This window comes from Lipotes vexillifer, unplaced genomic scaffold, assembly GCF_000442215.2.
Source record: "Lipotes vexillifer unplaced genomic scaffold, Lipotes_vexillifer_v1.1 scaffold395, whole genome shotgun sequence".
In the NCBI taxonomy this organism is placed as follows: Eukaryota; Metazoa; Chordata; class Mammalia; order Artiodactyla; family Lipotidae; genus Lipotes; species Lipotes vexillifer.
The window spans coordinates 8,241,780-8,252,715 of NW_006797390.1; the positions used below are offsets into that span (position 1 = coordinate 8,241,780).

A 10,936-nucleotide genomic window follows, 5' to 3' on the forward strand; every position below is an offset into this window, starting at 1 on the left:
CCATCTCCCTCCCTCCCTCCCATGCCCCTCCTTCCTGACCACCTCCCCCTTCCACCATCCCCTCTCCCTTCCCACCTGACGCCTGGTGCTCCTCCACCACTTCTTACATCCCCCCAACCCCACCCCCTCACATCTCCTCTCAGTGACGCCACAGGCAGATCCCCTCCCACCAGCACGCTGCAGCCCCTGGGGGGGTGCCTGACTGCAGGGCCACGGTCCAGACCTGCGTTGTCCCATATGGGGCCACAAGCCACCACATGTGCGACTCAGGAATAGAAGTTTCAAATTTTAGTAAATGTCAGTTAACTAGAGAGCCTGGGTGGCTGGTAGTCCCTGCGCTGGGCAGCGACTGTGGTTCAGGTGGGACCAGAGAAGGCTGCCAGCTGGAGCTCACACCTGTACGAGCCACCTGCATTCCCCACCTACAGCCACCCCGGCTCTGGAGCCCAGACCCCTCAGGCCACGGTGCCCTTGACAGGGGCTCTTTCCTTTCAAAGCTGCCATTTTTAGGTTTAGTTGAATTTGCACAAGTCAGGGCATGGGGAGGGGGCACAGTGGCTAAGGACGGGCAAGGGCATCAGACAGACCTGGTCTAACCCAAGCTGGCCACTCACAGGCTGTGTGCGCTTGGGTAAGTGACTTCACCCGGGCATCGCAGTTCTTGCTTGTAAGTCAGGAGTAACGAGAGCATCCCCTGCATAGGCCACTGGGAGGTGGTGAGGATGTTTTTAGCGGGCCAGTACGGGAAGAGCAGGGTTCACTCCGGGCTCCGAAGCCCTGCGGGCTGTGCCGTCCACAGACACAGCGGATGCTTCTGGGAAAGCTACACACTGTACTGGGCTCGGGAGCTGTTCTCATTTCCTTCACCTCTTTCTGGCTTTTTTACTTCCATGTTGGAAACTGGAGTAAGATGTTGCAGGGGACGTGGCGGGAGAAGGTGACAAAAAAGTTTTGCTTCTATAGAAAACCAGCTGTGGACCAAACCCAGAAGATCAGTTCCCAGCACGGGCCTCATCCTCCGTGATGCCCTCCTGCCTCCACTGCTTCAGGCAAACCTTCTCGCAGCTGGGGGAGGCCCTGGGAGCTATGGGACAGCTGGGGCCCAGCAAGGGCGGAGATGGGCTCCAAGCGGGGCTGGCTTGAGTCTGAAATTGGAGAGCATTTAAAAATTGTTTTCATACTCTCTCTTTTTTTTAATGGAAGAAAAAGGTGAAATGCACACATCTAAGTGTGTCATTCCATTAGTTTGATAAATGTACACAGCCATGTAATTACCTCTGTGGTGGAGATACAGAATGTTTGCATCCCCTGCAATCTCTTTGCTTCCTTCGGTTTCAATCCCCGCAACTTCCATGGGCGCGCTCTGCTCTGAGCTCCTTCCCTCAGGTTAGGTGTCCCTGTTTTCGTGTCACATATCCTTTTGTGTCAACGTAATGTCCTTAAGACCCATCCGTGCTGCTGAGTGTGTCAGCAGTGTGTTCCTTCCCTCTGCCAAGTAGTAAGTACTCCAAGGTGGACTTGCTTCTATGTTCACCCCTGGGTGGTCATCTGTGCTGTTTCCAGTTTGGGGCTATTATGAATAAAGCTGCTGTGAACGTTCTTCTTGTGGACATGAGTTTTCATTTCTCTTGGTAAATACCAGGAATGGAATTGCTGGGTCATATGGTGAATTATGTTTGCCTTTATAAAACACTGCCAATTTCCCAAAGTTATTTTACTGTACTTTCACTAGCAATGTACGAGTTCCAGTTTCCGCACATCTTTGCCAGCATTTGGTGTTCCCAGTCTTTTAAATTTTAGCCATGATAGAGGGTATGAAAGTAGTTTTAATTTGCATCTTCCTGATGGCTAAAGTTGCTGAACATCTTTCTGTGGGCTTGTGGGTCATGTCTGTTTCTTCATTCGTGAAGTGTCTGCTCAAGTATTTTGCCCATTTTTGTCGGGTTGTTAGTCTTTTTGTTAATGGTTTGGAGAAGTTCTTTATAGTCTGGACACAGTCTGTGCCTTGCTTTTTCATTTTCTTAATTGTGCCTTTCGATAAAGTTCAATTTATCAAATGTTATTTAATGTTTAGTGCTTCTGGTGTTCTGTCTAAGGAATCTTTGCAAAGCCTCAGGTGGTGAAGACTTTCAGTTACATTTTCTTGTAGGAGGCTTACAGTTTTAGGGTTTACATTGAGAGCTACGGTACATCTCACATATTTTTGCATACAGTGTGAGTGTGTCTCAATGTTAATTTTTTTCATACATTTATTCAGTTGTTCCAGCACCATTTGTTGAAAATATTTTCCTTTCTCCATTGATTTGCCAAAGTGTCTTTACTGAAAATCTACTGATGACATGTGAGTTTATTTCTGGAGTCTCTATTCCATTCCATCAATCCATTTGTCTATTCGTATGTTGATACCATTCTGCTTGGTTACTGCAGCTTTGCAGTAAATTTTGAAATCAGGTAGTGTGAATCGTCCAAATTTGTTCTTTTTTTCAAGACAGTTTTGACCATTTTAGGTCCTTTGCATATTCATATAAATTTCAGAATCACCGTCTTCTATGTCTAGAAGAAGTCTGTTCAACTTTTTATTGGGATTGTGTTGGATCTATAGATCAATTTGGACAGAATGGACATCTTAGAAGTATTGATCTTACAACCCATACACATGGTTATATCTATCTATTTATTTTTTTCTTTGACATGTTTTCTGCAGTGTTATGTCATTTTCAATGCAGAGGTTGTATATGTCTTTGTTAAATTGATTCCTAAGTATTTTATATTGTTTGATGCTACTGAAGTTGGAACTTAAAAATAATTTCATTTTCCAAATGTTTGCTCCTATATATAAAAATACAATTGATTTTTATAATATTGACTTGGTACTTTGTATTCTGTGAACTTGCTCAATCACCTGTTAGTTCCAGCAGTTGTTCTGCAGATTCTTGGGATTTTCTATGTAAACAACCATCTTACTGTGAACAAAGAGAGTTTTTCTTCTTCCGTTCTGATTTTTGTGCCTTTTATTTTGTTTCTTTGCCTTATTGCAAAGATAGGTCCTGGAAGGTCCAGAGCAGTGTTAACAGAAGTGGTGAAACCAGATACCCTTACCTTGTTCACAACCTTAGGGAGAAAGTGTTCAATCTTTCATCATTAAGAGTGAGCTTTTTCACAGATGCCTTTTATCAGATGGAGGAAGTTTCCTTCTGTTCCCAGTTAAATTTTGTCAGATGCTCTTTCAGTATCAGTTGGGGTGACCATGTGGTGTTTTCCTTTAATATGTTCATGTAAGGGGGCAACTCCACTGTGCGCAGCAGTTGCCACGTATCCTACAAGTTACAAACCCTACATTGCAATGTCAACATTTTTGCTTTAAATAGTCAGTTGTCTTTTTGAGAAGTTAAAAAATGAATGAAGTTTTAACTTCACCCACATATTTACCATTTCCAGTGCTGTTCATTTCCTTGTGTTGATCTGAGTTTCCATCTGTGTCATTTTTCTTCTGCCTGAAGAATTCCTCAAGCATTTCTCCGAGTGATGAACTCTGATCTCTTTTATCTGAATCTGTCTTTATGTCACCGCTTTTTGGAAGGATATTTCTTCTATATGAGGAAATTTGGGTTGACAGTTTTTTCTTTTGGTATTTAACAACATTATGTTATTGTTTTTGATGAGAAGTCAGCCATCATTCTTACTATTGTTTTCTCCTATTACTGTTTTCCTCTAGCTTTTAAATAAGATTTTCCCACGAATTCCCTGGTGGCACAGTGGTTAGGAATCCGCCTGTCAATGCAAGGGACACGGGTTCGAGCCCTGGCCCGGGAAGATCCCACATGCCACGGAGCAACTAAGCCCGTGCGCCACAACTACTGAGCCTGTGCTCTAGAGCCCGCGTGTCACAACTACTGAAGCCCGCGCACCTAGAGCCCATGCTCCGTAACGAGAGAGGCCACCGCAGTGAGAAGCCCTTGCACTGCAACGAAGAGCAGCTCCCACTCGCCGCAACTAGAGAAAAGCTCACACGCAGCAACGAAGACACAACGTAGCCAAAAATAAATAAATAAGTAAATACATTTATTTAAAAAAAAGATTTTCCCTTATCTTTGACTCACAGCAGGTAGACTATGGTGTGTTTAGGTGTGGATTTTTTTTCTTTTTAAATTCTGCTTGGTTTTGCTGAGAATCTCGCATCTATTGGTTGATGTTTTTCACTAAACTCAGGACATTTGGGGCATTAGTTTTTCAAATACTTTTTTCTGTTCCATCCCTTCTCCTTCTTTCTGGGGCTCTAAGGACATATGTTAGACCACTTGATGTTACCCCACAGGTAACTGAAGAATAATTTTCTTAAAAACTTTTCTTTCTGTTCTTTACATTTTGGATAATTTCTATTTGTCTTCACATTCACTGTTCTTCCCCCTCCAAACTGCTGTTAATTCCATCCTGTAGAAATTTCCTTTCAGATGTTGTACTCCTCAGTTTTAGAATTTCCACTTGGTTCTTGTGCTGGTTTTACACTGTGTCAAGTCAGCTAAGCTGGAATTACATTTTTTTCAGACTCACTTCCCTGTATGGTTCCAAATTAGGGTTGGCCAGATGAGGAGTCTGCATGAGATTTGTAAGGGAGAGCAAAGTCGCGGCCGTGTTACACACTGGAGGTGGGTACAGCACATTGGGCCCTGTGGCGGCTCACTCTGCTCTGCTGGCTTCCCTTCTTGGGACGGGCAGCTGCCACTGGACCTCCTCCTTCAGTCTCTCTGAGATCTGAGCCAGTGAGCGTGCAGGCCCAGGTGAAGGGGACGAGCTCCTTCTGCAGGTCCCACATCCTTGTGGCTGGAGATAGCGAGAGACAGATGCTGGTTTCAGTTTGTCCTCATGGGTTCCTATTCGTTTGTTCTTGCTTTCTCCCACATCTCATCCAGTCTTCCTTCCCAGTCGCTGGCCCTGCCAACCTACGATGACTTCAAGCTCATGACTAGAGGCAGAGACACCTGCCTTCTGTAGACATTTTTACCAGCTCCCACCATTTCATTAGGTCTACCCCCTACAATAAAACCTTATATTCATATCACCTGTAGTGTTCTGCTTCTTTGATTAAATCCTAAACATTTCTCTGATGAGATTCTCCATCTGTTCAGTCATGATGACCATCTTTTCCTTTAGTTCCTTGTGCATATTTATCATATTAGCTGCTTGAAAGTCCTTCTAATCCTTCTTCTAATTTCAATAGCTGGGTCATCTATGGATCACATATAAGACTGCTTTTTCTCTTAACTCTTTGTTAAGAAAGGAAACATCATCTTGTTTCTTCATGCATCCGATAACTTTTGTCTACTGGCTATTGTGGAGAATAGGTTGTAGATACCCTGTCTTCCTCCAGGGAGTGTTGATTTCTATTTTACTCAGCAGAGAAATGACTGGCTGACCACCTTGAGCTTGCAGAGACTTGGATCACATTTTCGTTCGGGTGGGTCTGTTTCAACTCTGTCTTTAGGTCTAGGGTGAATCCCTTGGTCTTGGGACATAGTCTACTCCCGAGGTGTAGTTCTTCTGGGCTTTCAAAGAAAATTCTGAGGTATTTACTGAGCCTCATCACCCTGGTGTGACTGCAAATTTTCCCCACGACCACAGGAAGCAGTGAAGTCCCTGCTCTGACTTTCAGCTCTCAAGCTGTTGCCTAGAGTCTCCCTGGAGATGTGTAGCTTCAAGGTCAGTCAGGAATTTGAGAGGAACTCGCATACTTATGTTAGGGCCAGCCCACCTGTGAATCCCTCACTTCTGGGGTATCTCCCCTCATTTTATGACACTCTGGGAGCCCAAATTCTGTTCTCTGACACTTCAAGATGGTAACAACAGATTTCTGCTTGAATTCTAGCTGTTCCATTCCAAATGGACTGGGGTAAGCCCTTTGGGGAAAGAGCCATATAAGCACACGTCTCACCCAGTGAGACTTCTCTTGATTCAAGGGTTGAAGCCTCTTTAGCTCGTGGGCTCCTCTCAAGTTGGAGACCCCAGATATTGGGCCAGACTGTGTTTCTCACATTTTTGAAATTAGTTGCACACAGTTAACAGCATGGCTTCCTAGCCGAATCCTTCCGAGGGGCCCGCACTCTGCCGCCTGCCGTGGCTCCCAGACTCCCCAGCACTGAGGCTTGTCTGCTTCTCTCATTTACATTCCTGAACTCATCTGGCCCCGCAGGTTTTTGAGTCTGTGAGCCCTGCTCTAATCATGCTGGGCTGCTGTCACTGTCCTCAGTAGCACTACCATAGTTGCCTGTCTGGAGTTTGCGGGAGATGGAGAAAGGTCTGAATTAATCCCTGGGAAGTAAGGACGCATGCAAAATCCCCTGGAGAAAATGACCAAGCAGGTTATGGCCTGCCAGGAGAATGACTCGAATGATATCGGATATTCCCACAATGCTCTAAGAAAGCCTCCCTGGGCCTAGACCTGAAGGATGTTTCTGCTGAGGACCCCGTAAGGTAGATGTAGGCTGAGCTGAGGGAGGGGCACCATCACCACAGCAGTGAGAGGCTGGATTTCACCATGGCGTCCTTCGTACCAGCAAAGTGTCCTGCCTACACGGGCAGGCACAGTAGCTTCCGGGCATGAGAGTAAAGAGAGGAACGATTGATTAAAGAGGGCTGAGTCATGATGTAATGGGTGGAGGGAGAGGAGAAGACAGTGAATTTAAAGAAGGGACAGAAAAAGGCATCTCTAAAGAGACCCGGGAAATCTTTAAGTCTGGAGAGTGGGTGAAGAAATCAGGGCCTGTCCTACAGGAAGGCCTTGCACAGCCGTGGTCGGGAGTGTGTGGTCAGAATCAGACCCAAACACACAGGCTTGGAGATTGATTGTCTACGTCAGGGGTCCCCAACCCCTGCGCCGCAGACTAGTACCGGTCCACGGCCTGTTAGGAGCTGGGCCGCACGGCAGGAGGTGGGTGGCCGGTGGGCGAGTGAGCAGAGCTCCATCCGCAGCACCCCTCGCTCCCCACCGCTCGCATCACCGCCTGAACCAGCCTCCTCCCGCCCCAATCCGTGGGAAAACTGTCTTCCACGAAACCGGTCCCTGGTGTGACAAAGGTTGGGGACCGCTGGTCTACGTCAACCTGGGCAACTTTTTGCTTTCTGAATTTCCTTATCGGTAAAATGGGGATAGGACAGGACATACGTCACAGGGTTGGGGGAAGTGAGTGAAGGCTTATGAAGTGCTTAGTCCAGCTTCTAATAAATGTGAGCTGGCATCATCATCATGGTTCGTTGTTGTGGAGGTAAGGCGAGAACACGATGTGCTGGGAAATGTCCACCACGGTCATGACCACAGTCAGCATCACCCTATTTCTTCATGTCAGAGGACCACATGCCAGGAAGCCTTTGTCAAACTGCAAATTTTACCTGGACGGTTTATTAACAGCAGTGAACACATTTTGAAGGGCTGGACAGCAGTTTCAGGAGACGTCCAGACTGCGTGGATCTGGTGAGGACCATCCCTCAGTCGCTTTGAGAAGCGTGAAGGCCACATGAGGACCCGGCACTGGGAGCAAAGAATGGAGGACGAACCACAGCCCTTCCTGAGCCGGTCTGAGTTAGACCTCGCCCTGTGTGTGGAACTCACATTGTAGCCTGGAAACAGGTCCCACCTGATGTGCTCTGGAAGTACCAGGTGGCTGCAAGCTCCCTGGTGCCCAGGAGCAGGAGTCCCATTGGGATAAGGGTGGAGGCGCGTGGAAGAAACCTCTGCCTTTTTGGATCAAGAGAAGGACCTGCTGGGCCTGGTGGGACATCAGGGATGTTGCCCAGCCTGCCCGAGGGAGGCCCCTCTCAGCCCGGAGCTTATAAACAGCAGGCAGATGCCACAGAAATGAGACGTGCCCCAGTGAAAACAAGCGCATGCATCTAAAAGGAATGCAGAGTTGCTTTCCTTCCCAGCGCTTTCCTGTTAGGCTTCCATGGAGGTCCGTGTTTGTGGAAGAACTTGGGTCTAATTGTTGCCGACTCATGCCCGCATTCTCTCCGCAGAGGCCGACGGGCAGCGGAGGGGATGCGGGGGTGGCCGTGAGGGAGGAGGTGACATTTGCAAATATGTCAAGGGACAAAGCCCCGTCAGTGCAAATGCAGTGGGACCTTTTCAACGAGAAGATGAAGTGGTCTTTTGTAAGCGACGCGCGGGTCTGTGGTGACAGGAATGGCACTGCTGCGGGGACCTGGCCTGATTATCTGTGGTTGCCACGGGTGGAAATTGCTTTACGGAGTAGCAATTATTTTCAACCTCTTCCCATATAACGTGTTTTACAAGAGCTGCTAACGATTGGCAAAATTAACTGTCACTTTCCCCCTTTCCACCATAAACAACAAAAGGGCCACATGGCAGGCAGCAGGAAGACTTGCGAAGGGCTGGGCTGGCCACGGCCTCGCTCTGCGGCCCCGAGAACCAGGCCCTGGAGAGCGGTAGCTCCCCGGCCGGCGCTCCATGGGGTCGATGCCTGCTGGGCTGGGGCCCCCACTAGGGCCCTCCAGGCTCCAGCAAGCTCTCAAGGCTTTAGCTCGAATTCAGCCAGGTCCTTTGTCACCACCGCCAACCCCAGTTAACCATGATGCCGCTCCCTGGGAGCAGACCTCAGTCTTTCCCTCGAGCGCCTTACCCCTCTGTCCAGCGGAACCTTCACGTCCATGGAGAGGGACCCTGTCTCCCTGTTGATCATGGCTGTTCTCAGCTTCAGGGGAAAAGATAATAGAGTTAGTGATAGAACAGATAATAGAACCTCGGCTCACAGCGGACCGTGAGGCAATGAGCGCTGCCTCGGCAGTGACCCCTGAGGACGCGCTGCGTTCTCCCCTTTCTCCTGCAAGCAGGCTACAGGTGGCCATATAGACCTGCTGCCAGGTTCCCTTTAGCTGGAATTCTGGATGCACTCAGAGGATGCTCCCAGTGGGCTGACGGGCGAGGGAACACGGTGGCCGAGCCCTGAGATGCAAGTTTTCCAACACCCAGGCCAGCCTACAACGCCCTCACACCCAAACGCTGCGGCTCACAGACGTGTGCTCCTTCAGCCCCAGAGGAAGAGACTGTTCTCTCCGTGGCTGGTGGGAGGGCTGCCCGTTAGAGGCATTGCTTCTGCTTTGGGCCAAGGGAGGGGGCTGAGCTCAGCGCCTGTGGCCCCGGGACCCGCTGTCGAGCCAGCCGACCCCCTCCGGGCCGCCCACTCACAGTTCCGGTCCGGTCCTCCCACTCCACTTCCGAGAGGTCCACGCTGTTGTAGTTGGGCTTGGGCTTCAGTTTCTTCCCCTCTCTGTACTGAGTGAGCCAGTCAGGGGGAGAGACAGGAGGTTAACACAAGCCCTGGCCCTTCCAGAAAGCCTGTCTGGCACAGTCACAACCCAGAGAAGCCCAGCGATTCTTCGTGGTCGCGCGGGCCACGTTCCCAAGGCAGAGCGGCCCTTGCCAACCTTTGAGTCAGATGGTCTCCTGGCCTCGGGGAGAGTATCTCACACACCAAGGAGCTCCCATCGTGAGTACGCTTGTCCTAGGTTTGGACTCTCGTTTGTTAGAAAGCTCTTCGTCATGCAGAGCTGAAATCTGCCTCCTTGTGACTTTACCCATGGGTCCTAGGCCTCTCCCTGGAGCTACATAGGGAGAGAGCTTCCACCCAACAACCCTGAGGGTTTTCGGGGATGCTCATCACTGCTAAGACATCACCTCCCCAAGCTAAACATTCCCAGTTCGCAGATGCCTCAGCTTCCTCTGATTCTCTTCTGTTTTGTCAATGTCACTCTCAAAGCAGAGTGCCTGGGACAATCGCTATTTCACATGGGGTCTGACCAGTGTGGGGTGGGGTGTGACCCGTGCAGACCAAAACATCGTACGGCTCTGACTGCTGCCTCTGATTCTGCTAATCCAGGACGGCTACCTCACCCGACAGGTCAAACTGAGTTTTCAGCCCATTAGATTCCCTTGACCTTCCTTGTGATGCACTGTTAAATCACAGCTTTACCATCTTATGCTTGGGCATCGAGTATTTTGCACCACTTTCCATGCGTTCCTAATATATTTCATCTTCTTAGTTCCAGCCCATTGTTTTGGAAGAACACTTTCTGAATACTAATTTTCTCCCTTCATGTGTTAGCCATACCTTCCAGATCTCATGGCATCTCCTTCTGTGTTTTCATCTTGTTGATAGAATTTTTTGTGTGCAGTTTATTTACTGATTGATTGATTTAAAATTTTTTGGCTGCGTTGGGTCTTTGTTGCTGCGCACAGGCTTTCTCTAGTTGCGGCGAGCGCGGGCTACTCTTCATTGCGGTGCGCGGGCTTCTCATTGCGGTGGCTTCTTTTGTTGTGGAGCACGGGCTCTAGGCACGCAGGCTTCAGTAGCTGTGGCTCGCGGGCTCTAGGGCACAGGCTCAGTAGTTGTGGCGCACGGGCTTAGTTGCTCTGTGGCATGTGGGATCTTCCCAGGCTGGGGATCGAACCCGTGTCCCCTGCATTGGCAGGCGGATTCTTAACCACTGCGCCACCAGGGAAGTCTTTGTTGATAGAATTTTTGAGCGAGCAGAGCCAAGGACAGACAGATTCTGCAGAGCCCGATAAAGCCCTCCATCCAGCTTGACAGGACCATTCATCAACATTCTTTGAGTGTTATTATCATTTTCTGGCCCTGACTTCTCTCTCTCTGACACCAAGAGAGATATCGTCAAGTCATCTGCTCTTAGGTCTGTAGCATTCCCCAGGTTTAATTTGGTGATAGATCAAAAAAGTAAAGAGGAGGGGCTTCCCTGGTGGCGCAGTGGTTGGGAGTCCGCCTGCCGACACGGGCTCGTGCCCCGGTTCGGGAAGATCCCACATGCTGCGGAGCGGCTGGGCCCGTGAGCCATGGCCGCTGACCCTGCGCGTCCGGAGCCTATGCTCTGCAACCGGAGAGGCCACAGCGGTGAGAGGCCCGTGTACCGC

The 10,936-nt window shown here is 49.2% G+C and overlaps 1 protein-coding gene across 1 annotated transcript in view; it reads right to left on the minus strand.

The window, feature by feature from the left end:
* The window catches only part of CACNA2D4 (calcium voltage-gated channel auxiliary subunit alpha2delta 4), a 91,291-nt gene that overhangs the window by 52,017 nt on the left and 28,338 nt on the right, over positions 1-10,936 (minus strand). The window contains exons 18-19 of the mRNA XM_007469519.1: positions 9,197-9,283; positions 8,631-8,702 (exon numbers count right to left, since the gene is read on the minus strand). Coding sequence (XP_007469581.1) covers positions 8,631-8,702; positions 9,197-9,283 — 159 coding nt within the window. The remainder of the gene's footprint in view (positions 1-8,630; positions 8,703-9,196; positions 9,284-10,936) is intronic.